The 24,622-nt window shown below is 41.1% G+C and overlaps 2 protein-coding genes across 3 annotated transcripts in view; one reads left to right on the forward strand and one right to left on the reverse strand.

Annotated features, from left to right (window-relative positions):
• The first annotated feature begins 17,668 nt into the window (after positions 1-17,668).
• Positions 17,669-20,043, forward strand: cmklr1 (chemokine-like receptor 1). The gene is made up of 2 exons (XM_070964602.1): positions 17,669-17,720; positions 17,858-20,043. Exon 2 carries the CDS (start codon positions 17,892-17,894, stop codon positions 18,933-18,935), a length of 1,044 nt encoding a protein of 347 aa, XP_070820703.1. The 5' UTR covers positions 17,669-17,720; positions 17,858-17,891; the 3' UTR covers positions 18,936-20,043.
• A 1,774-nt stretch (positions 20,044-21,817) lies between these two features.
• wscd2 (WSC domain containing 2) overlaps positions 21,818-24,622 on the reverse strand; it is a 36,729-nt gene continuing 33,924 nt past the window's right edge. For both annotated transcript variants that reach the window (XM_070964926.1, XM_070964927.1), the window contains one exon: positions 21,818-23,680. In XM_070964926.1, the coding sequence (XP_070821027.1) occupies positions 23,328-23,680 (353 nt within the window). In that variant the 3' untranslated portion in view covers positions 21,818-23,327. The remainder of the gene's footprint in view (positions 23,681-24,622) is intronic.

Consider the following 24,622-nt stretch of genomic DNA (forward strand, 5'->3'; position numbering starts at 1 on the left):
GTGTGAACATTCTGGAATATAATTGGTCCGAGTTACATTGAAGGGCGGCGCCGATTGGTTGAAAACGCAGCAATACAACAAATGGTTCGTAATAGTTTCTGATTGGATGGTTTGGACACGTACAGCCCTAATTTTGGCCTTTCAGGCAGTACTTACATCAGCAGAAACTTCATACGTAATCTCCCGGAAGAGCATCCAAAACATGCTTAATTTCGTGTAAAAGTACGTGAAAGAAATTCTTCCTTCTAAATTGTGTTTCCCTGTTTGTAATGCGACCATGAAACGTTTTACATATTCACGTATAGCTGTAATGATGAGGTTTGCATTTTTTTATTTTCAGTGGATATTTTTCCATTTTACAAGATTATCCCCTCACGACGATATTTTGTTATTATATTTTTTGTTGATTTTTTTTCCTCTGACAGCTTGCTCTGAAGAATTTGTGAGGACTCCACAGCAAGGGCCACCTGACAGGAAGTACCCAGGGCAAAAAGTTTCCAATAAAAAAGTCAGACCGCCCTAAAACCTGTGACTTCTACAGCCCCAGAGTTAATGACCAAACATGCCAGGTGACCCACGTTGTGAGGCTACTTTATGATGAACAGGTGCTTCCAGGGCAATTAAACAACACTATTCACTCACTGAAAATGGAGGTGTTTGATGTACCTTTGCATAATTTTCATCAAGGAACAGAGCATAAAGTTGTTTTGTCATGATTCTTCTAATCACTCAGTATTTTTGATAATGCAGATATCTGCAGCTCCAGCTTTGCCGCCATCATTTTAACGCAGATGCACTAACGAACAGAAGAGGGCAGCATTGCTCTGTGATGCAAACATCCCAGCTGTAGCAGAGCATAAACTCTGTGGACTGCAGTGGCATTCATGGCCTCAGAGCCAGTGTAATCATTACTTAGTCTTATGCCATTCAGTTTTTGAACGCAGCAAAAATGAACCAGTATTTGCATGAAGCAAGATTCATATCCTCCTCCTCAGCCTCTTGTGCCTCCTCTTTCTATTAACATTTGTAACCTTTCAGTTGTAGTTATACAGCTTCATTGGTTTTCATGTATTTTTATTAAAAACTTTTATGATTTTTTTATGTGTCATCTATTTATGGAGAAATTGTCTTTACGGAAATCACCACCAGCTGGGAACAGCCTGTGGTGATGAGGATTGATTCATGGCTGCATGCCAAAGCCAACACTATTAGACGTTTCTGCAACAGATGGCTGACTATCAGCTCTAAATAGCTAATATTCACAGACAGCCTGCGACTCTGCAGCACCACACTGTCTCCACTGACGTCGCACAGAAAGTTATGAATGAACAATGTAGATGATTTTGTGTGCAGTTAGAGATTTAGTGGTTCTGTCTGAAATATGGGGATTTGAATTTGTCAAGTTATGTTGCACAGTGTACTCGCAGTGAGCTCTGGAGCTGCACACTAACGTCATTTACCACCACAGAGTCCCTCTGTGCTGCTCTGACCCACAGCAATTTCACCTTGGAGGATAATGGAGCAGCCTGTTCGAGTGTGCTTGAGCAGCATTATTTCTCTACTCCTGTTATTCATGCGCTCGATCACACACTTCTCAAAGCAAAGAGGAGGCTGCAGGAAGTTGAAGTGGCCATGAGTATATTTGCGTTGATTTGTCTTTTTCCGAGAGTGAAAAAAGAAAAAGAGAAAAGGAAGTGTTGAGGAATATTTAATCAGCTTCCTGCCAATGATTAACCGTGATGGCGAACGATGACTAACTGCTGCCTGTGGGATACAAGCTCAAAATTTAGTGCATCTGTGGCTCAAATCAGACTCGGTGCTGTATAATTTAGTCACTGCACCAAGACACTTCTATTATTACTCTTTGGCTTGGAAGCAGCTTTCACTCCACTCTGAATAAAACCAGGCCTACAGCTGGTTGCAATGACAAGAAAAAAGAGGACAAAGCCTTCACAGCTTTGTATTTCCATATGTGCTTTTTCTTTTTCAACAAAGCGAGAAGAGAAAAACAGAAAGTCCTCTAGATCTGAATGATAAATGTTCGCTGTAAAAAGTACCACATTTTAATGAGATGACAAGCACAAGATGATGGTACAGAAGACACCTCATGTCACAAAACTAATTCAATCCTCCTCCAAATGCTGAATCTCTGGGGGATGGAGTTATCATCCACCTCGACTCAGGCCTCCAGAACATCACAGAAAGGGTTGTCTTAGATGGCTTAAAGCTTAACCAACAAAATACTTGGTCTCAATTACTCTCTCCTAAACTCAGGGCTTCGGGTTCTATGCTTCTTCACGTCATTGAGTGTCAGCTTTGGGTCAAGTATTAGCGGCTCCCTGAAGCTCATGAGGTGTGGGTTTTGTTGAGTCACAGAAGTGCTGATTCAGCAGGGAGGAAGCAATCTTGTGGTCATCAACAGTCTTGCAAGGTGTCGCAAAAAGTGATGTAGCCTCAGATCAGACGGTGACATTTAGATCTCTGCATTTTTAAATGAATTTAAAGAAGAGACATAATTACAACAATCACTAAAGTTTTACATATTAAACTCCTGGCTTGCTTCACAATTTTGCTTGTTTGTTCTTAGAACGTCCAAAAGCAGCCCAAAAGTCTGGAATTTTCTACCATTTGAACGGTCCAGAGCCCTGCTGCAGGATGCCAGCAGCAGAGAGGGAGCTCACAAGCCAGATGCACCATCCATTGTTCTTATATGTTCTTTTGTATTAATTTAATGGCACCTGATTGAAGAATCAATGCCAACGTAAATACGGTTAAAGTTTGCATTAAATTCGAATGGAAACCTGCAAAATGACATGCTGGCTACTTCAGATCATGTTGTGGAGCTTTACATGGCTCCACAACAATCGAGTGTAGACTCTGCTTTAGTTGAAAAGCAAGGACAAATATGGCAGAATGGGCGACCGATGAAGGAGAAATGATGGCATGAAACGAACGGCCCTCGGGTCGTCTTGTAGAGTAATTCTGTGCCCATCTGGCATATGCTCACACAAGCTAAAACCCCCTCAGCTGTGGAAACAGATAAAACCACATGAGTCTGAAGTGAAAATCATTGACGAGTGCTAATTCTGTTTTCGCTGTGTTGATGCAATTAAATGCCTCATGTCACTGTAGGATTATCATCAGAATGGAACAGTCTCCCTGAAAAGTTAGCCGTCTGTTGTCTTTAATGCATTCCTAAAGTGGGATTTTATCTCCTGTATCTGTGTTGTTAAATGACTATGATGCGAGCAACATGAATTACAGACTCTCTCTTTAATTGGTGTGATAAAAACAGTTGTCTCCACTGAATATTTTGCAGATTATGTAAAGGAATAGGTCGCTTACGTGCATCAGCATGATCCTCATACCAGCTGACATGTTAACTTGAAGCACACTCCAGAGATGACCTGTCAGAAACTATTAAAATAACACCCTGTCTTTTCACTACTTGCTGGAACTGTACTTCAAGAGGTAGAAAATCCATCTGCCCACCTGGAAAAAAAGCGACCTGTCAGGGCAGGAAATAAATCCCTCTGGCACAGGCGCCTCGCCCCCTCCCCTACCGGCTCGTGCTCCTCTCTCCAGCCTCTGTGGAGCCGTCAGTCTGCCTGCCTTTCTGTCTGAGAAGAGGCTTTGTTCTGGGTGACAGAGCTGGGTGTCAGAGATAGAGGATCTCGTTAGGCAGTCAGAGGGAGAGGGATGGTGGCTCTCTTTCCACTCTCTGAGTATGGATGGCTCAGAAAGGAGGGATGAGGGGGCCGTAAAATGGATGACAGGGTGAAGGAGAGCTGCAGTGGGAGCAACAACTGTCCTCAACTGACAGCGTTCCAAATACCTGTTTAAATTGAGGTTTTCTCCAAAATGCAAGATCCACAAACTTATTGGCAGGCTGACAAGTGCTGTTACAAGACGATTTGGGAGGTCGCGATGTCTTTTTTTTCCTCCGGTGACAAGAGGACAGAGGGGCTGTCCTTGCTTGCCCTCAGCTTGTCCAGCAGCTCCTGCATGAAATCAGAGAATAAAACATGTGCAACAGAATAAGCAGTTTGCAGTTTGTTTCACAACAGAAATCTGACGTTTCCTCCATCTCCCTCTGATCCAGCAGGATGCTGAGCCTCACAGTGCATGCTGAGACTCTGCTGGACTCCCCTCTGCTCAGCGTAGGCCAGAGGAAGGCGAAGAGATGTGGCTGCCTCCCGCGGTGCCAAACAGGTAATTACCGAAGTTCTGTCCCTTCAGGTTTCCTGCACTGGGAGAAGGGACACTGTCCACGACAGCGCCACACTGGGATGAGACGGCATGAAACAAATGATGGTGTTTTTGTTAATCTTAAACTTAGCAACTTAACTGATTTATTGTTAATAACATTAATCGTTCGAACAGCAATGGACGAGAGGCAGTCTCAAAAACATCAGGATTTCATAGGTCACATAAGGAACCAATCCTGTCATTTTGCAGGTTGGGGCTTTCCATCTCATTAGCATAATGCTGCGGTGAAGCCCGAGGTACCCGAGGAGTAGCCGGGTGTAGCTATGTGTCAGGATTTTGCAGAAAAGGTTTCACTGTTTTCAAAGCGATGGCAGAGACGTGTTCTGTTTTCAGTTGCACACGCACATTATTAGCTCTTTGATAATGTAGTCAAGCTGAAGGCTCATGTTATTGAGAGCGATATATGAAATATAGACCATCCTGATATCAACTTATACAATTCGTTCTTCTTCTTCCTGGGAATCACTTTCCAGTTCGAACATGTATGGCTGAATCACTCCCATATTACCTCTTGCCATTGTGTAGCGTACAGTAGCTAGCCAAAGAGAGAACAAGCAGAGGTTTGTGTGTTCGATGAGCCGAGTCAAAGGTGAGCAGGTTTGCTCGAGGTGCAGGCGATTGGCGGAGGGGTGGGTGGAGATATAGCTGGAGTCAATTTGCATACAGATAGAACCTGCATATAAATGAACTCAAAGGTGTAGAGTTACAGCCAAGCATTTTAAGGCAAGAGGGGATTTAAAAAATAAAATATGTACTCGTATTTATGAAGTTAAATCATGTTAATTTGGTTCTTTATTTTGTAAAAACAACCTTTATTACCTAAAAGCTGCTTTGCTGTAACCTGCAGCCTTCTCCTCTCATAACAAAGCTCTGGTGGAGTGTGTCCGTCCACCCCTGACCTTTAGTTCATAATACATCAATGTCTGCAAGGTTGTTGAGACAGACAACTGGCTGCAACATACAGTATATCAAACACACCCGTTGTCTGTTTAAGCTGTTAGTTCTCCACCTCCACTCCTCCGCTCACTTCTTCTGTCAACTCTGCTGCAAAATACTTGCTGCTACCACTGGTGTGTCTCATCTGGCATTTCCTAATGAAGCTGTCCCACCAGCAGTCTGTCATGTCCACCAGCTTCATGAAGACTTTGTGGAGGAATATATCTGACATCTTACACAGAGTCTATGAAATGCAGGGACACTTCAACCAGGGGGATCATGGATAATTAAATTTACTGAGTGATTGAGCAGTAAATACATCAAAAGTGAGGATGGTAGCATGGATGCTTTTTCCTCATGACTCCTGGCCTGAAGCCCGGAGAGACCGGACGTGATTTATTCAGTTCATTCTCCTATCTGTCTCTTTCTCATTGTCACATTGTCCCCTAAAGGGAGCATTTCACATGGAAACACCCTTCACGAATGGCTGAGCAAAGACGATGGTTTGCGGTTGTGTGTGGGGGAAATATTTGTTTTGGGGCAGTACAACAGACGGGCAGGTTTTTGCATCTGATCTCTGCTCTGGGTGATTGGTTTGATGCGTTCAACGTTGTCATATTCGCTTGTTTGTCAGTTGTAGCGTATACCCTCAGATTAGGCACCCTCCCTCAGGCCTCGTCTCACATGCCCGGTCAGGTCCTGCAGGCACCTGCTCGGGGGCCGCAGCAGGGCCAACAGGTGAGTAAATGATCTGGTAGAAAGACAGAGACAGAAATAATTAGGTCTCTGCTGACAGCCAGCCATTACCAGGGACCTCCCTCAGGTGCTTCTTGATGTTTCACTTATTATCTCATTCCATGCTGGCCTGTGCCGCTCAGAGAAGTGGGTGTGCAAGCCGGCAGCTCTATCAAGTGAGCCAATTCCAGCGCTAACAGGCATATCTTACAGCACACAGCGATGACTCAGCAGCTGTGGGAGGCTCATTATTTTCTTCACCCACCACGAGATGACTGGCTGGTGACTTTGTTTGGTTTCTTTGGTAACATACAGGGGGAGAACAAAATAAAATTATAGCACCTTATAACATGATTAAATACAACACAATGATGCCAGATGACAATGTTTTCTTACATGTGCTCCCCTGAAAATGCTCACCTTTAGCTGTTTTGTACCTTGTTTATGAGGCTTTGCAAATGCAGATGATCTTGCGACAAGGGAAACTAATCACACCACCTGAGTGGAACTGCTCACGTCCCCAGCTTGGATTGCTTTTTAAAAGTGCCTGTCCGCAGCAAACACACACATACAATAAGCATAATGCTGCACCAAATGCCTGCTGCAACACAAAGGTTTGTTGCTTTTTGGAGTATATTACCAATCAACTGTTCAGTGACACCCGACGTGAACTGTGTAATGTTGATTTTATTAAATGTACAACCATGAAATTTTAATCACAAAAATTCATGTGAATCGAAAACACGCGTTATTTGGACACATGTTGTTTTTAGCCACGCTAGCCCCATTGGCCCGTCCACTTTGGTCCAGACTGAACAGCCACTGGATGAATTGCCATGACATTTTGTAATGTAATGTAATTCTAATGACTTCGGTGACCTAATTTGTGCGTTACTTTGTTTTATGAGCAAATACCTGCAAAATTAATGCCATTCCCAGCAGCCTCAGCTGTAGCCTACTTTCTGTTTAGTGCAAGCAGCAACGTCAGGGGATGAAAATGAAGACAGTGTGGAGGGGCCACTGAACACAGTGGCCCTTCAGAAGTGATGACGTGGAGGCTACATCCATGTTGTTTACAGTCTGTAGTTTAGTGCCAGTTAACAAATTGTGGCTTGCCAACACACTAAATGAAGATAGTTAGCCAGGTAAATATTATACCTGCTAAACATCAGCATCTTAGCATTGTCACCGTAAGCATGCCAAAATTAGCATTTAGCTTGAGGCACTGTTTTTTTCCCCCCACAAAACTATCTTGATTGACATGTTTTATTTTCACTCTGACGTGGAACTTTCACATCTTAACGTGAAACAAGAAAACCACATGAGAAAAAAACTATCATTTGAAAAACCAAAACATTTCTTCACTGGACAGGATGATCAATATATTTTGCTGGCAGGTGGTATTTGTGCTCCAGAGGCAACAAACGCCAGCAACATCTGATAAATGATTGTGGGCCCATATGGTAATCATAAAAGGTCCCCATCTGGAAGCTGGCTTCAACATATTAAACAGAAACAAATAGCCAGCGGCAGCTTCCTCTCCGTCCTTTCGCTTCAGCTTCACATTGGCAAGTCCTGCATGTCAGAATGTGGAGGCCAGAGCGTCGTCATGTGCTGCTTCAGAAGACGCGAGGCCTCGACCCAGCTGCCAACTGAAGGAAGTTTCTCTTGTTAAAACTTCTTCCAGATGATGATTTTAAACATACTAGCATGAGTCCTGGTATTCCTCTCATTTATATGACTCCACACATATACCGATTTCCCACTGATGTTCGATTTGACGTGACAGTTTGAGTACGAGCAAAAATCCCATGATCATGAGCTTTGGCCACTTTGAGGATTAAAGCTGTTAATTGACTTTTTCACTGTCATAGGATGTGTCTGATCACTCTAACAGGATTTAGATGGTTAAAAGCAGCACAGATGATCGCATAAAACCACAGATCCAGAGCGATATTGGATTATAATAGCTGCATAACTAATGACTTTTCTGCTGTATCCTATTAGTTCAAGATGAAATGTACTAGCACTTTAGAACAAACATATTTACAGCAAAGCTTACTTTACTTTCAGTTTATTCACTGTTTTCCTGAATGAATAACAGTCAAAAAGAGGGTTGAAAGACAGTAACGCCAGCATCATTTAATGTAGCACTGTGCTGACACTGTCTTCCCCATTTCTACATCACAAACCTACTTTTCTTCTGCACTTGTGGTGATCTGGAAAACTCTAGTGTTTTCTCATGTGCTGAGGTGAGGTGTGGCGCTTTGTTTCCTGTGTGTCCTTATTTGGCAAAGGCTGGGCGTGGCTCTCCAGGTGGCTGGGAGTCGGCTCCTACACAGCTGGGACTCATCACAATCAAGCACAGCATAAAGACTGTGGCCTGCAGAGGACTCGTTGCCATATTGTTTCTGCTGCCTAGTGGTGTAGTTGGCTGTTCATCAGTGCTACCTGCGAGTATCTGAACTGCTCTCCACCTCAGTACCTCGTGCTTCACCTGCTGATCTGAGAACTTTCCAGCCACGAGTTTCCTGTGTACCTGGAGTCTCCACTCATTGTTCTTTCACTTACTTTCTATTTTACCCTTGCTCCCTGTCTGCGTGTCTGCTATTGAGTCCAAATCTTGCTGAAACATAACAGCACTACTGTTATCAGTGCTAATACATGGCCACATTATCCATTTCAGCTGGTGCAATACCATTGCATCTTGTGCAATTTAAGTTGTATATTTTTTCTCAAATGTGCAATAACTATTTAACATCCATATTGACAACAGTATGTTTATAAACTGTATGTACAAGTTTTCTATGCAACAGTATTTCTCAAGCGCAATACAACATATGACATTTGTAGTTTTTCTCATAGGAATATTGGCAATAGTACTTTTATGGGCAGTGGGATATTTTTATGGCACTTAGTATTTTTATAATCTGCACATAATGTACATATACGTAGTTGTTTTTCTATCCTGTATACTTTTTTATCTTGACCTTGGCGGGGCTAGCTTCAGATGCAAAACAGATTTATATTATTATACTATTGTTCCAGCTTTCTTCTAGTGGTGGGCTCAACCTCTGTATTTTGGACTTTACTTTCCATGAAGCTATATATTGTTATGAAGATCCATCAGTGTTCACCAGTAGAGACTGATCTGTCGCTCGGCATCAGCTCTGCTTCAGATTCTCCTTCAAAAGCAAAGAGGTCCAAGGCACCAGGTCAGCGAATCAGTCATACTCTGCTTTTCTAAAGCCTTTCAAGCTGACAGGTGACCTCTGTGACACAACACTTCAACTTGCAATGTAGGAAAAAATATAAAGCACATCTAATTATAGCAGAGAACTGCTGTATATGCATGTGGAGTTTTGCACTTGCCTGCCTGCTCTATCTGCGCAGGAACACTTTATCTGCATGTAATCGTTGTCATATTGTGGAGAAATAATGTCAGTGTTGATAATGTAGTGCAGGCCGTACTGAATGAGAGGCAGATGTATCTCCTCCTCCTGTGAAAGTCTGTTAATGTAAAAATTTAACATGGAGCCATGTTGGCCCATCTGTGCATATTACTGTTGGCATACAGCCAACTCTAAGCCTCTGTAGAGTGTGTATGTGTGTGTGTGCTCACATATGTCAGCGCAAGGGTGTCCTCTTCTGCCTCTGTTCTTCCCCGTCTACACAAAATCACATAGAAAAGACAAATAAGCATTTGTGACTGGAGCCTCTTTTTCTCAGAGAGTATCATTTCCTCCCTCATGACTGGTGAGGATGTATGATACAGAAATCCACTCGGTGGTGGAATTTACCAGGACTCATCACATCACTTTAAATGATTGAAAAAAGGACAATGTACTATTTCGCTGTGTACCAATATTCATCTTTATAAATTTAGAGGAGGAAGAAACATCAACAACCCATTTAAATATCACAATTTATGCATATACTGCAGCACAAAGCGCTTCACACAACTGCAAATAATCATAAACAATTACCATATAAAAGTATAAAAACAACATGACAGGATACATTTTAATTGACGAAAAGACAAGACAAAATAATTATTAGATTTAAGACATGGTTTTAAGTCGTTCAAGCTTGAGGAACAATGTAAAGGCTGGAAAAGAAGGGGGACGCCACAGCAGGGACATGTCTCATAATCACAGGGACATGATGTGTTTTATAGCAAATAAAAGAACCTTAAAATGAATTCTGATTGTAAACAAGGACTCATTTAACAGGTTTTTAGACATGCTAGCAGCCCTGAGCTAAATGCTACAGCTAAGGCTAATGGGAAAATCATTACTTCTGCAGATATTTAAAAGCGAAGTTTCAAATCGAAATGGAGACCTAATGATGGTGTGAGATGAAAATTCAGGGGATTTAAGTTATTACAATTCATCCTCTGCAGACCGTGAATGTTATTTCCAAATTTTACAACACTCCAGCCAGTAGTTAAGATCTGTGTGCTGTGGAGAGGTGTGGGGCTTTGTTTCCTGTGTGTCCTTATTTGGCAGAGGCTGGGCGTGGCTCTCCAGGTGGCCTGGAGCTGCCTCCTCCACAGCTGGGACTCCTCACAATCAAACACAGCACAAAGACTGTGGACTGCAGAGGACTCGTTGCCAGATTGTTCCTGTTGCTCAGTGGCATTGTTGGCCATTTACTCGTGTTATGAGTTGTACTTATTATCTAGTCTTGTGTTTTCTTGCCATTGTTTTTTTTTTTTCTTATAGCAAGCATAACAGCTGCAAAATTTAAGGGGCTTTTTTGCACAATATCAAACTAGCAGCCGCTTTCAAAGAAGCAGGAGAAATCAATAATTCTGCAGTCAGTAGTGAGCTGGGATCTGGTGATTGACTTGCCCACTGAACCCGCTGCTGTGTTGATGACAGGCTCTAATTAGTCACTGGGGCAGTCAGTCAGACAGGAGTGCAATAATATATGTGTGCAAATAAATCTCAACATTTGTTTGTCCTCAGTCGGAGTGACCGAAAGGTGTGAGCACATCAGGGAAATTCATATACTGTCAGTTACAAGGGGAAAAAAAAAGACTTTTAGAAACTTTCCTTCGAGTCTCTGAATTGTCTGTCACTCCTTTAACACCGATAAGGAAGCTAAAACTGCTACAGTTTAAAGAAACACAGTAAACTTAAAGTACGTGCCAATTTCAAGTGAAAGAAACTCAAATATTGAACAAAACTGCTTGAAGTGGGCATGAAAATACTGCGTGCTACATTTATTTTCATGCCATTTTATTCCTCATTCAGGCAAACAAAAACTCCAAAGATCTGATACATGTAGTTGCTGTTTTCCCCGTTGCTGTAGTGGCTGTTTTTTGCCTTGTGCCTTAATTTCATTGCACAATTATTAACTCTGCTCTGCTGCAGGCCACCTCGACCCTCTCCCTTACAATAAACTCCACAGCAGACATTTCAACCTGTCATAGCAGGAAAAGCACAAATTTCATGAACGGTGGCTCAGTTCCACCAAGTGTCCCAGTAAGCCATAACAGTGTGACAGCCTCCACCACGACCCTGGAACGAGCTCATCTAAATATAACAAAGTCGCTTTTAATGTAGTGAATTACATCCGCGCAATGACAAGGCAAAATGTCTGCCGTGGAAAAGGTCTGTCGTTGCCCAGCTGCTTTACATGTCCAAATATGCAGCCTGTAGCTTCGCCTCACACAAAAATCCTGCAAAATCATCGTGATTCTAATAATAACTGGCGTATGATTTGAGGCGTGTGAACTTACAACATCACTTCCTGAGGTTAATGCCACCGCTCTGTTCCACAGATCATTTCAACACAATTGCTATCTATTTCTGATATTGTGACTCAAAATCTCAGTCCATTTTAATCCTGATTGTGGAGGTAAAGAGATTTACTCCGCTGCTGCTGCTCTGCTACACTCTAATCTATATAATGGGTTTCAAGCAGAAGATACTAATGTAGAGATGAAGTTACTTTAAAATGCGATTTCAAGAAGCACACTGGCTGGCAGGAGAGGAATGTGATACTGTAGGGCACAGGACCCTCCATCAACCTGCAGAGGAGGAGGGGGAGACCGGTCCTGATTGCAGGGATAAATATAAATTCAACGGCTTGTTGCAGCATTTGAAAAACACGGTGGCTGACTGGCATCCAGAGGGAATTTACATAGGACAGGTCCATAATTGAGGACATCTTGTGTATGCTGCTGGCTGTCATGGCCAAGCTTGAGGGCAAATTATTCAAAGCAGAAATTCTGCTTATAGATGAGTAATGTAGTCTTCAAGCTATCCTTTCATCAGTGGGCCTGAGTAAATGGATTAGCGTTAGTATTATTGTGAACCGTGATGGCATGGATGCCATGGAAACAGCAGATTTAATGCCATGATGTCAGCAGTTGTAAAATAGAAATAGTTACTTTCATTTCCTGAAAATGTTTAAAGCCAAGATTCATCATGTGACTCTTACAATGACGCAAGACTGAACTCGCCATCTGTGGTGAAATGTTGTTACACACTTGATGCGTAACAGTTTAAGTGCACTGGAGCACAAAATGAACACAACCAGTGAAAGACTGACAGGACTATTTATGACTTTTCAGCTGCATTTCATGGAAGACATTTCCAGTTGTGGCGTACTGCTGATGATAAACATCAACAGTTTGTTCCCACGTCAGCAGTATGTGCTGTGGTATCCTGTCAAAGTGTCAGTGGACCACATCAGCTGAAAGACTGAACACATACTCAGTTCCCTTTTAGGCGAAAGATGTTTTAGAAAACCTGTGCATGTATTTCACAAACCATGAGAGGCTTTTGGTAAAGTGACTTGTGAAAAATCCAATTAAAATTCTATTTTCATGGATATTTATTAACTTATTTAACTTATTTCAGACGCGAAACTCATTAAAATCCTGGTACGTGAGGTTTGTACACAACAAAAAATGACAAGTGCAAAATCCTTCATTGTTACTTTCTTTGTGGGAATGTAGAAATATCTTAAACTGCAGGAAACAGTAAAAAAAAAGAAAAAGTAAACGAGAGAGACTGTTTTTTCTTGTTTTTTTTTTTAATTGGACAGACTTTGCAAAAACGGTAAAAATGGGCCACATCTATAAATAACAGGCTATTTAATTTAATTAATTAATTTAATAAAGTGAACGACAAAATTTGCTGTAAAAAATACAAGAAGGATTCTGTACTCAAAGCTTTGCAGTTGGAGAATTTGACTCAAGGATTTAAGACAACTTGAAGCTGAATTTCGGATGTTGCAATACATTCATATTCTCTCAAGATATTTATCACCACAAGGTTCTTCTCTGTGCGAAAGGAAACAGTAATGTAATGTAATTTTCTGTGTATTGAATCTTTTTCTAAAGAACCCATTTCAAACCTAAAAAATCTTCCAGTCCCTTGTGGCTTTGATTATGGCAAGGTCATCTTACTCCTCTTTACACTGAATCTCTGCAGGAATACTGCAAATAATCAAGTTAAAGAAAATCCTTTGGGGGACTTTTCTTCGCAGCTTCCCTCCTCTATAGAGGAGTCAGATCGCAGCACAGTTGGAGTCTCTCAAGGACGCTCCATCAGGATGCAGGAGGTGCTTGAACTGAAGTCGTCTGTTGAATTACTGTCTCCTTACTTTTCTGTGCCGCCCTGCTGACCCTTTGGCGTCACTGGTGCATTCAGTGTAGACACAGCAAACAAAAAGCCGTCTGTGTGTAGATTATAATGCAGAATGGATGAAGGATGAATGTGAATTGAATACCAGTAATGATAGCTCTGCACTCCAGTTTTTGTCCCCCATTGCAGGTGAGAATGAATAATCATGCTTGTTCTTTAAGTACCGGAACACACAAATGATGCATGGTTAATTTGTGGCTTGTTTCTGTCAGAGTTACATATTTACTCTCATCTCTTAATAAGCTACATACACATAGTAACACAACCAACCTGCCCTCCAGTAACTATAAGCTTCACACACATAGCCACACAGGCAATGTGACCTTCAGTAACCTCAGAAAACACAAAAAACGCAACTTAAGATATCTCGTGTCAGGTAACACATAATTTACATATAGAGGGGGGGGTCTAGCTATCTTCTCTTTCAGGGCGCTGTCTCCTATGGATTGGATGGGTCGTGTGCCAACAGGCTGGGACCAGCCTGTGGACCAAGGAGGGAGCACTAAACTCTTAACCACGATGATCACCACCTGTTTTGACCAATCAGATAGCTGCACATTTCTTTTTAAAACTCTGTATAATCGTAAGTCAGGCATTCTCATTCTGGCAGGTGGTTGCAGCTAACTGCTTGCAGACTGCAATTTCCCAAAAGACTGAGATCCATGTACATGTTCTCTATTTTATCAGTGTGTTAATAAATATCCTTAACTCTAGACAGAATATCTCCTGACCTCTGTCTGCAAAAACAACCACACTCACATTTCACTAAACCTCTGCAAACAATAGTAAACAGAGTGTTTAGCTAACGTGCTGACTGCATTCTCCCCTCTCTGTAGTATCACATGGTGTTTCCCTGTTAGTCATAGCAACTAGAGGGGGTGCAGGGGATATGACATCATTGACAGGCATTGACTGAGATTATGGATATCTCTGAGTCTGAACATTGCTGCAAACATTTGAGGTAATGAAACACACAACTCAGCAAAATATGTAGCATAAAGTTGTTTTTAGGCACTTTGGAAATGTTCCATATCGTACCTTAAATCACTTCATCTAAACGACCTCTCAACTCCTTAAATATTTTCCTGTATGCTGAGTGGAAGCAGTAAGTGAAATCCCCTGTAGTTGATCTTCTGCTTGAATCCGTGTTTCTTCCACAGGACCTGCAGTGCATTTAGCAGAGAAAGACTTTACCTGGTTTTTGTGTACATTTGATTATTTATAACCTCAGCCTTCATTAGGAAATCTAATCTGCAGGGCAACAGCAGGTCTGTGTGTCCTCTGCAGTGAAATTGATTTTGCTGAAATGGATCTAATTTGGGTCAGGCATGCTGCACGCAATTAAATATTTCCTAATTTACCAGAGAGCTTCATGCGGTTCAGGATTACATGCTTAAGCTTGTTTCCCGAACATGTGAAATACGCTCGTTCATTGTAATAATCAGGAGAACGTGAAGACAGGAAACTCAAAAGAAATGTTTTTCTCCACTGAACATGTGAGGTGAAATGAGGCGCTTTGTTATTTCCTCCTTTAATATGTTTTCATGTGTAGAAAATCAATTACTATAAAAGTTAATTTAAAAAATATTATTAATTTTTAGAGCAAGGTCGCGTTCATCAAAAATGTAATTACCTTGTTAATCTCGAGTAAGTAAACTGCAGGATAAGAGCTGGAGACAAACCTCGTCTTAAAGTCTGTGGAGATGACTTGGTGTTACATTTAATCTGGTCTTGTTGGACGCTAAGTTCACTGCATTCAGGGTATTAAAAATACACTGGGAGCCGTTTGTAGAAGTCTTTAGTTTGTTTCTCAGTAATCAAGGAAACACTCCAACAAACATGATATTTCAGGCAGCAAAATCTCTTGATTCTGTGTATGTTTGTAGCTGCAACTTCGTAAAAATTAGACTTACAGCAAGACGGCTGTGACAGAAGAGAATATGCTGTCGAAGGAAAAGAAAAAACACAAACCTTATTGTCATTCTGCTCAGTAGAAAGTGTGAAATTAATATCACCAGACTCCATCTACTAATAAGAAGGATGAAGGTGTCTCTGCTTCCAAGCGCAACAGTACTAATGTCTACTGTCTGTACGCACAGCTAAGGTGGGGGGACAATAAAGGGTCCATCTCACACTGCACTGTTATGCTCTAAATAGTCCACAAATTCATGCACAACAGGACTTTCACATTTCTTACAGGCAAAAAACAGAAATGACTGTACATCTTTTAGACATACTGATAAAGTCGTTTTCAGTTAAGTGAAACCTACAGTCGCATCAAATCACAGGAAGAAATAGAAAGTGAAGGTCAACAGGAAAACTAGCTCTCAAACAAATTCTTCACTCCAAGATTTTCCCGTTTTATCATTTCTGCCTTCTGTCTTCATCCCTCTAAACCTCATCAGTTTATTATTCTCTAGAGATGTGGGAGTTCAAGATAACATCAGGAATCCAGTGTTTTTTCTGATCCTCCTCGCTCATTATAACATTTTTAACCTGAGTAACGCTGCCAGCTGTGCTTCGTCTTCCTGCTTTCTCTTCCTCCTCGTGTTCATGAGAAACGCTGAGCGTCACATACGGATGCGTCTGCCTCGATGATCATGACTCCATGAAGCCACAGAGAGCTGATCCGGTGGTCATGTTGGCAGCGATGTTCTGTGGCCTGTATTTACAACAGCTGTTGCTTTTCATGCATCTTTTTTCACAAACATCTGCATCAAAAGCTGAGGCTGAAATATCAAATTAAAATCAGCTTGTTTATAGCCTGAGAGTGTTGTCTCACCCAGTGCTTAATGTTTTATGAATACTGTGGCCTGGCACGCTTTCCTCCTCTGAGTGCTTTGAATAGTTGCATCTGGCAAATTACATGCAGGGTTACATCTGGCAAGTGACATGAAGAGAAAAGGGAAACATCAGAGCTGTATCACAAAGCTGCGACAGAGGGGAGTTCATGAAATTAAAGCTTTTGATAACTCAATATTTATTTATTTGCTGGGAATATGGCTAAATAGGGAGAGTTTAAGAGTTTAAGTTTGGTGTTTGAAGCAGTGGTGTAGGAAGTATTCAGATACTGTATTTAAGGTAAAGTACAAAAAACACCCTGTAAAAATACTGTTACAAGCGTGCATTCAAAATGTCATCACTCATGCATTGATATAAAAGTAGGATTTTACTGTTGTAGTTGGTTGAGGGGGAGCTCTGTTTGAACATTTGTATGTTTATTCCCTCAATTAATAGATTGATTGATCTGTAAAAGCTAAAGTACTTGAAATAAACCGGAAAGCTGGGACCATTAACTTATTGCATTAAAAATGATTATCAAAATAAGAAATTAATTAATGATTAAGCTGAGTAATCAACCACTCATTTCAGCTCCTGTAAATACTGTTAGGTGGCTACATTTATAAGGCATCCTGTCTTATGAACTCGGTATCACGCAGCAACAGTCGTGAAAATTACTCTATATCTTCATGTACATGGACGTAAACTTTCTTTTTATTTTGTGACACTCAGCAGGACTTTCAACTAATACAGATGTACGAGAGACAAAGTCCACACATGTCAAACACAGGGCGTTCACACAGGAGACCCTTGGGTTTGATTCACATGATTCCCCAGATCGAATACTTTAGTTAGAAAGTCTTTCTGAGTATCACTGAAAAATACGGAAAATTCACATCCATGTACCCAAATCCTACAGATTAAATTTAAATTATTTCACAAACGGCCGTGAAACGATATTGCCATGTGTTTTCTGTGCAAAGCTCTTAATTTGTAAAGTAAGCAGGAACTAAAGCTGTCTGATAACTGTAGTAAAAAGTAAATGTGGTGGGAGCAGAAGCAGGGAGGGGCATGAAAAGAAAAGAATCAAGTATCTCAAAAGTGCACTTGAGTATAGCTCCTGAGTAGATGTTATACAACAAATGTTCCTCAAGACCTGAAAATGCAGTACTGAAACTATTCAGGGGATGGAAGTGTTGAGAAACCACTTGATCAGCTGATTGCGAGGCTGATGGGTTGAGTGGTGTCTCTGATGTGTTTAAGGGAAACAGCACAGCTCTGTTGACACTCAGCTCTGGACACCGTCAAGTCGACAGCAGTGGAAGGTCTGCGCTGCAGGTATGCCATTAATCACTGAATATCAGAGGGTTGTTGGTTTTGATTCAAATGTGTTTTCATTTCCAAACTTTGTTGAAAATTCATGTTGAATTTAATAAAATACTGATCATTTTTAATCTTTTCCTTTGCTCCCACAGAAATCTCTAAGATTGTTCTGCGCTTCCAGGCAAAATGGATGATTCAGATTATTTTCCGTATCATCTAGACTATAACTACAGTTACGATGGCAATTTGACTCCGGTTGAGGAGCCAGTTTTTCACCACAAAGCGACGTGTTTAAAGGAAGCCCTGTGCGTGGCTTTACTCGTGGTCACCGTGGTCATTTTTCTGTTGGGTTTCTGCGGAAATGCTTTGGTCATCTGGATTTCTGGCTTCAAGATGAAGAAGACGGTCAACACCACCTGGTACCTGAGCCTCGCGATCTCTGACTTCGTCTTCTGCGCCTTCCTCCCGTTCAGCATCACCAACATGGTGATGGAGGAGTGGATCTTTGGCCTCTTCATGTGTAAATTCGCCTCCTGCATTATGTTCCTCAACATGTTCAGCAGCATCTTCCTCCTGGTCATCATTAGCATCGACCGCTTTGTGTCAGTCGTGTTTCCAGTTTGGGCCCAGAACCATCGCAGTATTAAAATGGCCTCCGTTATTGTTTTGCTGGCTTGGCTTCTTGCCATCGGACTGAGCGTTCCCTCCATGATCTTCCGGGATGTTAGCACTCACCTGGGGAGGACCATATGCTTCAACAATTACACATTAAACCAATTCAGTCACAAGATAGTTGCCGTGAGCCGCCTTGTCGCAGGGTTTGTCGTCCCTTTCATCATCATCATCATCTGCTACTCTATCATCATCCTCAAAATTCGAACCAGCAGGATGGCCAAATCCTCCAAACCCTTCCGGGTCATGACTGCGCTCGTCGCTGCTTTCTTCATCTGCTGGCTGCCCTATCATGTGTTCGTCCTGCTGGAGCTGAGCCACCAAGACTATGACCACAGCATCTTGATCACCGGACTCAAAGTTGGCACCTCTATGGCTGCGGCGAACAGCTTCCTTAATCCAGTGTTGTATGTTTTCATGGGCAATGACTTCAAGCAGAAGTTCAAGAGCTCTGTGCTCTCAAAGATGGAGAACGCGATGGCAGATGAGGGTCACACCACCAGCCGATTCCTGTCCAGGTCCAGCTCCATGGACGGCAGAGCCTCCACACACATCTAGAGGTGTCACGTTACTCCAAAACTGTTGCGCTCAGCAAAAATACTGTTTTCAAATATGCAATCAATTCCCACAAGATATGAATCAAATCCATATAGATTCACAATATGGACTGTTGCACCTTTCGACTGTTGGCAGCATCAAGAAAGCTGTTGGCAATTTATGCTCAGAAACGCATAATGTGGTTGAAGAATCAGCGAGCTTGAGCCAAAGTCTAAACATATACTGAGCTCATGTTGCACTGCAGGGTGCCATCACCATCATCATCCAGAGGAAGGATTGTTCTCAGAGCAGTATTTTTGGAAGGTTTTAGGCATTTGTAACTGTAAAATACAAGGACTGTAAAATATGAGGAACGTTTTCTGATAATAAACATGAAAATGTGTAATCATCACATTAACCATTGTCTGAAATGATATTAAGCTAAATGAACACTGGAGGGACTTCTTGCAGGATCAAGTTCCACAAATATTTGTTGGTTTCAAATTGCAGAGAAATGTCAAAATTAGGGAGAGGAAATAATCACAGCTTGTATGTTGGAGATTTGGTGGAGCGGGATCCAGGAGTATTTACTCATTAGCTGTAAATTTAATTGTTCTACACTTTCAATCTGCTGTTTTGCCTCCTGAACTGAAATATAAGCCCAATCCCACATGATGGGAAATAAAAAGAAGATAATGAAAAGCATTCACTGATGGACAAGAGCCAAGAATTGCTTCTTTTCGATGAACACAAAAACTCAACTGTTCTTCCATATATAGCAATGTTCTGTGGTTTTATTTACTGACAACTACTATGTTTGTATTTCCTCCATCACACTGACATGAATACCACATGCAGATGGGTGGAGGGCTGTAGTTGAGGTATGCACTGTGCCTTCAGTTCTCATGATTCAGAGATGTAGAAAAATAGCTGCTGTCCTCTGCATTCATCTGTTTATTGTGTGAGGTGAATGCATCTCTCTAACAACATGATGCAGTACAAATGAAAGACTGCCAACCGTCCTTTCCTTTTGACAAACAGCTTGTTGAATAGGCCTGTGCTTTTCTTATTTCATGTATGGGAGCTGTACAGTCACTGTGGTCTGTGCAATAAATGTTTTTTTTTCCTCCTTGTTTCTATTTTCTGAAACAAAGCAGTAACTATTGCAATAAACTCTGTTGTATTAATCTCTCAATCTTGAGGCATGACTTGCATTTTGAAGTTAGTTCCCTCAAAGCAACAACTTCTTGAAAATTAATTCATTTATAATTTATGCACAGTGATAGAACGATCATGTTCACAGAAGAGCTGATATTTGCTAATAGTTTGAAGTTAGATTGGGTGAATTTGACAATTTCATTTGTTGTTATTTGTGGTCAAAAAGTGCCAATAAGCATCAACATTTTATGGACGGCATCTCCAGGATCAAAGTTGCTCTGATGTACAAAAAGACATGATTAAGGTGTATCTGCTGTGAGGAATGAACCTTTGAATGCAATCTCTGTAAAGTAAATCACTTCCTCCTCAGTAACATATGAGGAATCATAACAAGAAGAAGAGCAACTGGTGATTTTTTTTGGTGTTGAAACAGTGGAAGGCAACAGGAAGAACCACACTGCAAAGGTTAGATGAGACACCAGCAGTGAGTCACATTGAAACTCTGGTCAGGGTTTAGTTTGAAGCTGCATTAATGGATGTTTTCACCAAAAACACAGGATCACGTGTCAATGTGAAAGAGCTCAGTCCAAGTGACGAACCAACAGATCACTCAGATCTGCAGAGCATTTTGGTATTTTTCAGCAATAGCAGACAACGTTTGCTGAGTAGCTGGTGAATAGTGACTTAAGAGACAGATATTTCCATCGATGGTGGAGACAAAAACTGAGCTAAAAGGCGAATGACGACCAGATTCACGACTCCAAAGGAATGCTAATGTTGCTCCATAAGTGCTTGTATAGACAGGCAGCTGCATACTAACATGCTCTCCATATCAACTTTAAGATGTTATGTCTACGGCTTGTTTCACTGCCCTCAAACAATCCAATCCTGTTTGTGCATCAGGATGAACTGCGGTAACTTTGGTGATTGGTCATTTCGCACCATCAGGTCCAGGTTGTAATTCATCCAGTACTTTGTTTTACAGCCAAACGCCTGCAAAGCAAATGACATTTCCATCAGCCTCAGATTGTGCTTCCCACAATAATAGAAATGCTATTCAAACATCTGCATTAACCCTCTGTAAAATCATTTCATTTACAGACACAGCACACATACTTCATGATTTCTGAGAGAAGATTAACTGTAATCAAAAATACAGATTCAGTAACTCCTCTAACCTGAAAAACAAAGTGAGAGGTATCCTTTGTCATCCCTGTGTTGTGTCTGCAGGTCTGCAAAAAGGACCCACAACACCACCTGCTGCTGCTGATCTGAAGGCACAGTAATGAAAAATAAGGTGACTCAGATAAAAGTATCACCACTTTGATCAGCTCAGATCTCTTATCTGGACAGTGGTGGCTGGACAGTATAAGATTGTATTAAGAGAAATAACTTGAAATATTAAAAATGAGGGGGGACATGGCCACCCCACCCCAGGTGGAAATTGCACTCTTGATCTCCTGGCTGCTGCTGTCTGGAACAGGAAATCCTTCACAGGTTTTAAAGGTTTACAGAAAATCCCAGTCTTGCACACTGGACCACAAAACCGCTGCATGTGGTAATAACTTTACTTGTAACTGAGAATATTTACAAGTGTTTGGCCATATTGAGTATATTAAGCAAACTGGAGAGACTGTAGTGAAATCTACAGTACATTTTCTTTGATGGCCGCAAAGACACAATCACCTTCTTAATTCAAACTTTTCTTCAGACGTAATTTGTAAAAAACAGTCGACCACATCCCATCAATTAATGTACTCATTTATTGGGCCATTTCACATTACATTCATTCCATAGAAAATACATTCAAATGTGACACCTATGTTCAGAAAGTGCCGGCTTGTCAATGAAAGCAACAGCCAATAAAGTTTAAAGCATGTGTTAAAAATAGAAACAGCTTTTTCCATTTGCTCGTTGCAATACAAATATTGTTGATGTGTGAGCGCACACTATAAAAATATATTTATATCATACTGAAAATGGAAGTCAGTTCATGTTTTCTGGCCCTCAGTCACCAGTCTGTCATTTATTTATTTCTGTCTATATTCATGTATTCATTTATTGATATCTTTGTTTATCTTTAAGCATATGGCATAGCTCATTGAGTACCGTTATAAGACGTGCTGTTTAAGTCTGAGCAGAATTATTATTTTTTTTAATCATGAAGAGTAAAATGATCAACAGCTTTATCCGTTTCGTAGCTCTTCTTAAAACAAAGCAATAAAAAAAAAACAGTTTTCACATTCAGTATGATTAACTGTCTTAAAATAAATCTATAACGATCACTACTGCTAAAGGTAACCTCCAATCTACAACACATGTAATGTCTAATTCCTCAGTGATCTTTGGGGCAAGTGTTGCACAGCGAAGTGCTTTTTGGATTTCTGCATCGAGTCCAGTGTTAAGAAAACATATTCACAACCAAATTAGTCAACATGTGCACTGCACACCAGAGATAAATAAATGCTGTCGAGATAAATCCTCTTCGCTCCTTGAGTCAGTGCCTTCAAGAGGGATTATTAATCTCCTTGAATACGAGGAGCTGAGAGTTCTTTACCTCGTCATCATTGAAAACAGGATTTCTCTTACATACAGTAAGTTGAATAACTTACAAAAACTTGGAAACACACAGTATCATCGTCAGGTAGTTAAAGCCGGCATATTGCATTTTTCCCTCCGACATCGGACCGAATGTTTTAAAGTTCTCAGTGAAGTTCATGTATAAAATAGTATTGTTCTGTATCTGTCATAGCAGCAGCAGATTCATACATTTTAATGTTTTATTTCTCATATTTGTTATATTTCTTTTGCAAAATACAAGCTCGTACAACACATTTTGCAGTATTGTGTAGTATCTTTTAGGTCAAAGGTGTGTTCACTGGCATCAAATCAATAGTCACAGCTATTGTACCTTCTTCGTGTTAAGGCATGTGCACATGCCCACAGAGCACATGTGCATAGAGCAGGATAAGAAGTGCTTTTCATTCAACGAAAGACGAAAAACAAGCCTCCACAGTTCAAACTGCCTCTTCGATTAATGCGTGAAGCTGCTGAAGTTCAACAGAAAATGAAAAAATGAAAACAGGTGGTTAAAGAGACTGATTTCTTCTCACTACAGCGTCAACCTACCGTGTGTGACTTCACAGAAAAATAATTGAAAAAACTATATAAGTCACGTAATGCTATAAAATCTGTCTGTTGACAGAGGAGTCCAATTAAAGAGGGGAAAAAAGGGAAATTAAGAGAGGACATTTATCATCTTGGCATATACTCCTCTGGAACTCCGGACATCTGCCCTTTCCTCAAGGCGGCGTCTACTGTTCTGATTAGTTCATTGATGTTCGCTCTCATTTCGGGAGTGTAGGGGTCATATTCAAGCTTTCTTAGCCCCGATCGCTTGAAGTTTCCATCCTTCTGGCCCTCGACGCAGAGCAGACGGTCTTCGGAAACCTTCAAACCCAGAAACTGGACCATCGCCTTCAGCTTGGAGAACAGGTCCCTCTTCAGATCCTCAAAGTGGACCACATGGACATTCTTCCCATAATTCAGCCAGTCCAAAGTATGGGATGCCCACCAAGGGGCATAGTTCCTCACAAACTCGGGCCACTCTGCAGGACAAACGAGAGGACAGGAAATAAATAAGGACTTGATGGTGCCAAAGTACTAAATGAAGTCCATTATATTATGCAAATTGAGACACAGGAGACACAACAACCACTCAGCTGAACTCAGCATTACACTTTAAAGTTCTTCTCCTGGCAGATTAAAACCCTAAAAACTCAACTCATCAATATTACATATTTTGAAGACTTTGAAGATTTGAAGCACCTAGCTTTTACTTATGTTTAAAATTTTCCTTCTATATATATATCAGTATAGCAAGTTCTAAAGTCAATGTGGGGGCTGCATGAAGAGGAAGTGACAGTCGTGACAGCCAAACACTGATGTCACTGAGCTCAAGAGGTCTGTTGCAATTCATGGCAGGGTACATTAAGTCATTGCTGAAATGTTTGGACAGTAAAGTGGACAGTCTTGGTTGTCAGTCAAACTGTGGAGGTACTGTAAGAAAGTCCTTTGCTTGCATCTTTTACTCATTGATATTCCACTGGCCCATAAAAGCAGTGGCTGGCAGGAGGTGTGCTGCATTGGCATGTCTCTCTCCTGTTAGGAGAGGCTGTTAAAGTTTAAAGCCTGCTAAGTTTGAAGGCAACTTTAGCACCACAGTGGACAGAATATTATACACTGCATATAAAAACACCACCAGCTGTACAGAAACACTGAGGAACTGCATCTCTGACCACACTGGGTCTGTTCCCCTTATTAAGCTTTCAAAAGAAAACTGAGCTTCAAATAAGAAGAAATAACTGCAGCTTGAACATCCTGTTCTGCTAATGATTCGCTAAATATCAACTTAAGATACTTATGATATCATAGGCCAAAATAAAGAGGTTTATCTAAGAGACTTTAACAGACAACACTTTGCTTTATGAAATGACACGCCCTTCAAAGTAAGTTACATTTGCCCCTGAGTTGACTTTACGCGGTCACAC

This window comes from Chaetodon trifascialis, chromosome 6 (genome assembly GCF_039877785.1).
Source record: "Chaetodon trifascialis isolate fChaTrf1 chromosome 6, fChaTrf1.hap1, whole genome shotgun sequence".
Lineage (NCBI taxonomy): Eukaryota > Metazoa > Chordata > Actinopteri > Chaetodontiformes > Chaetodontidae > Chaetodon > Chaetodon trifascialis.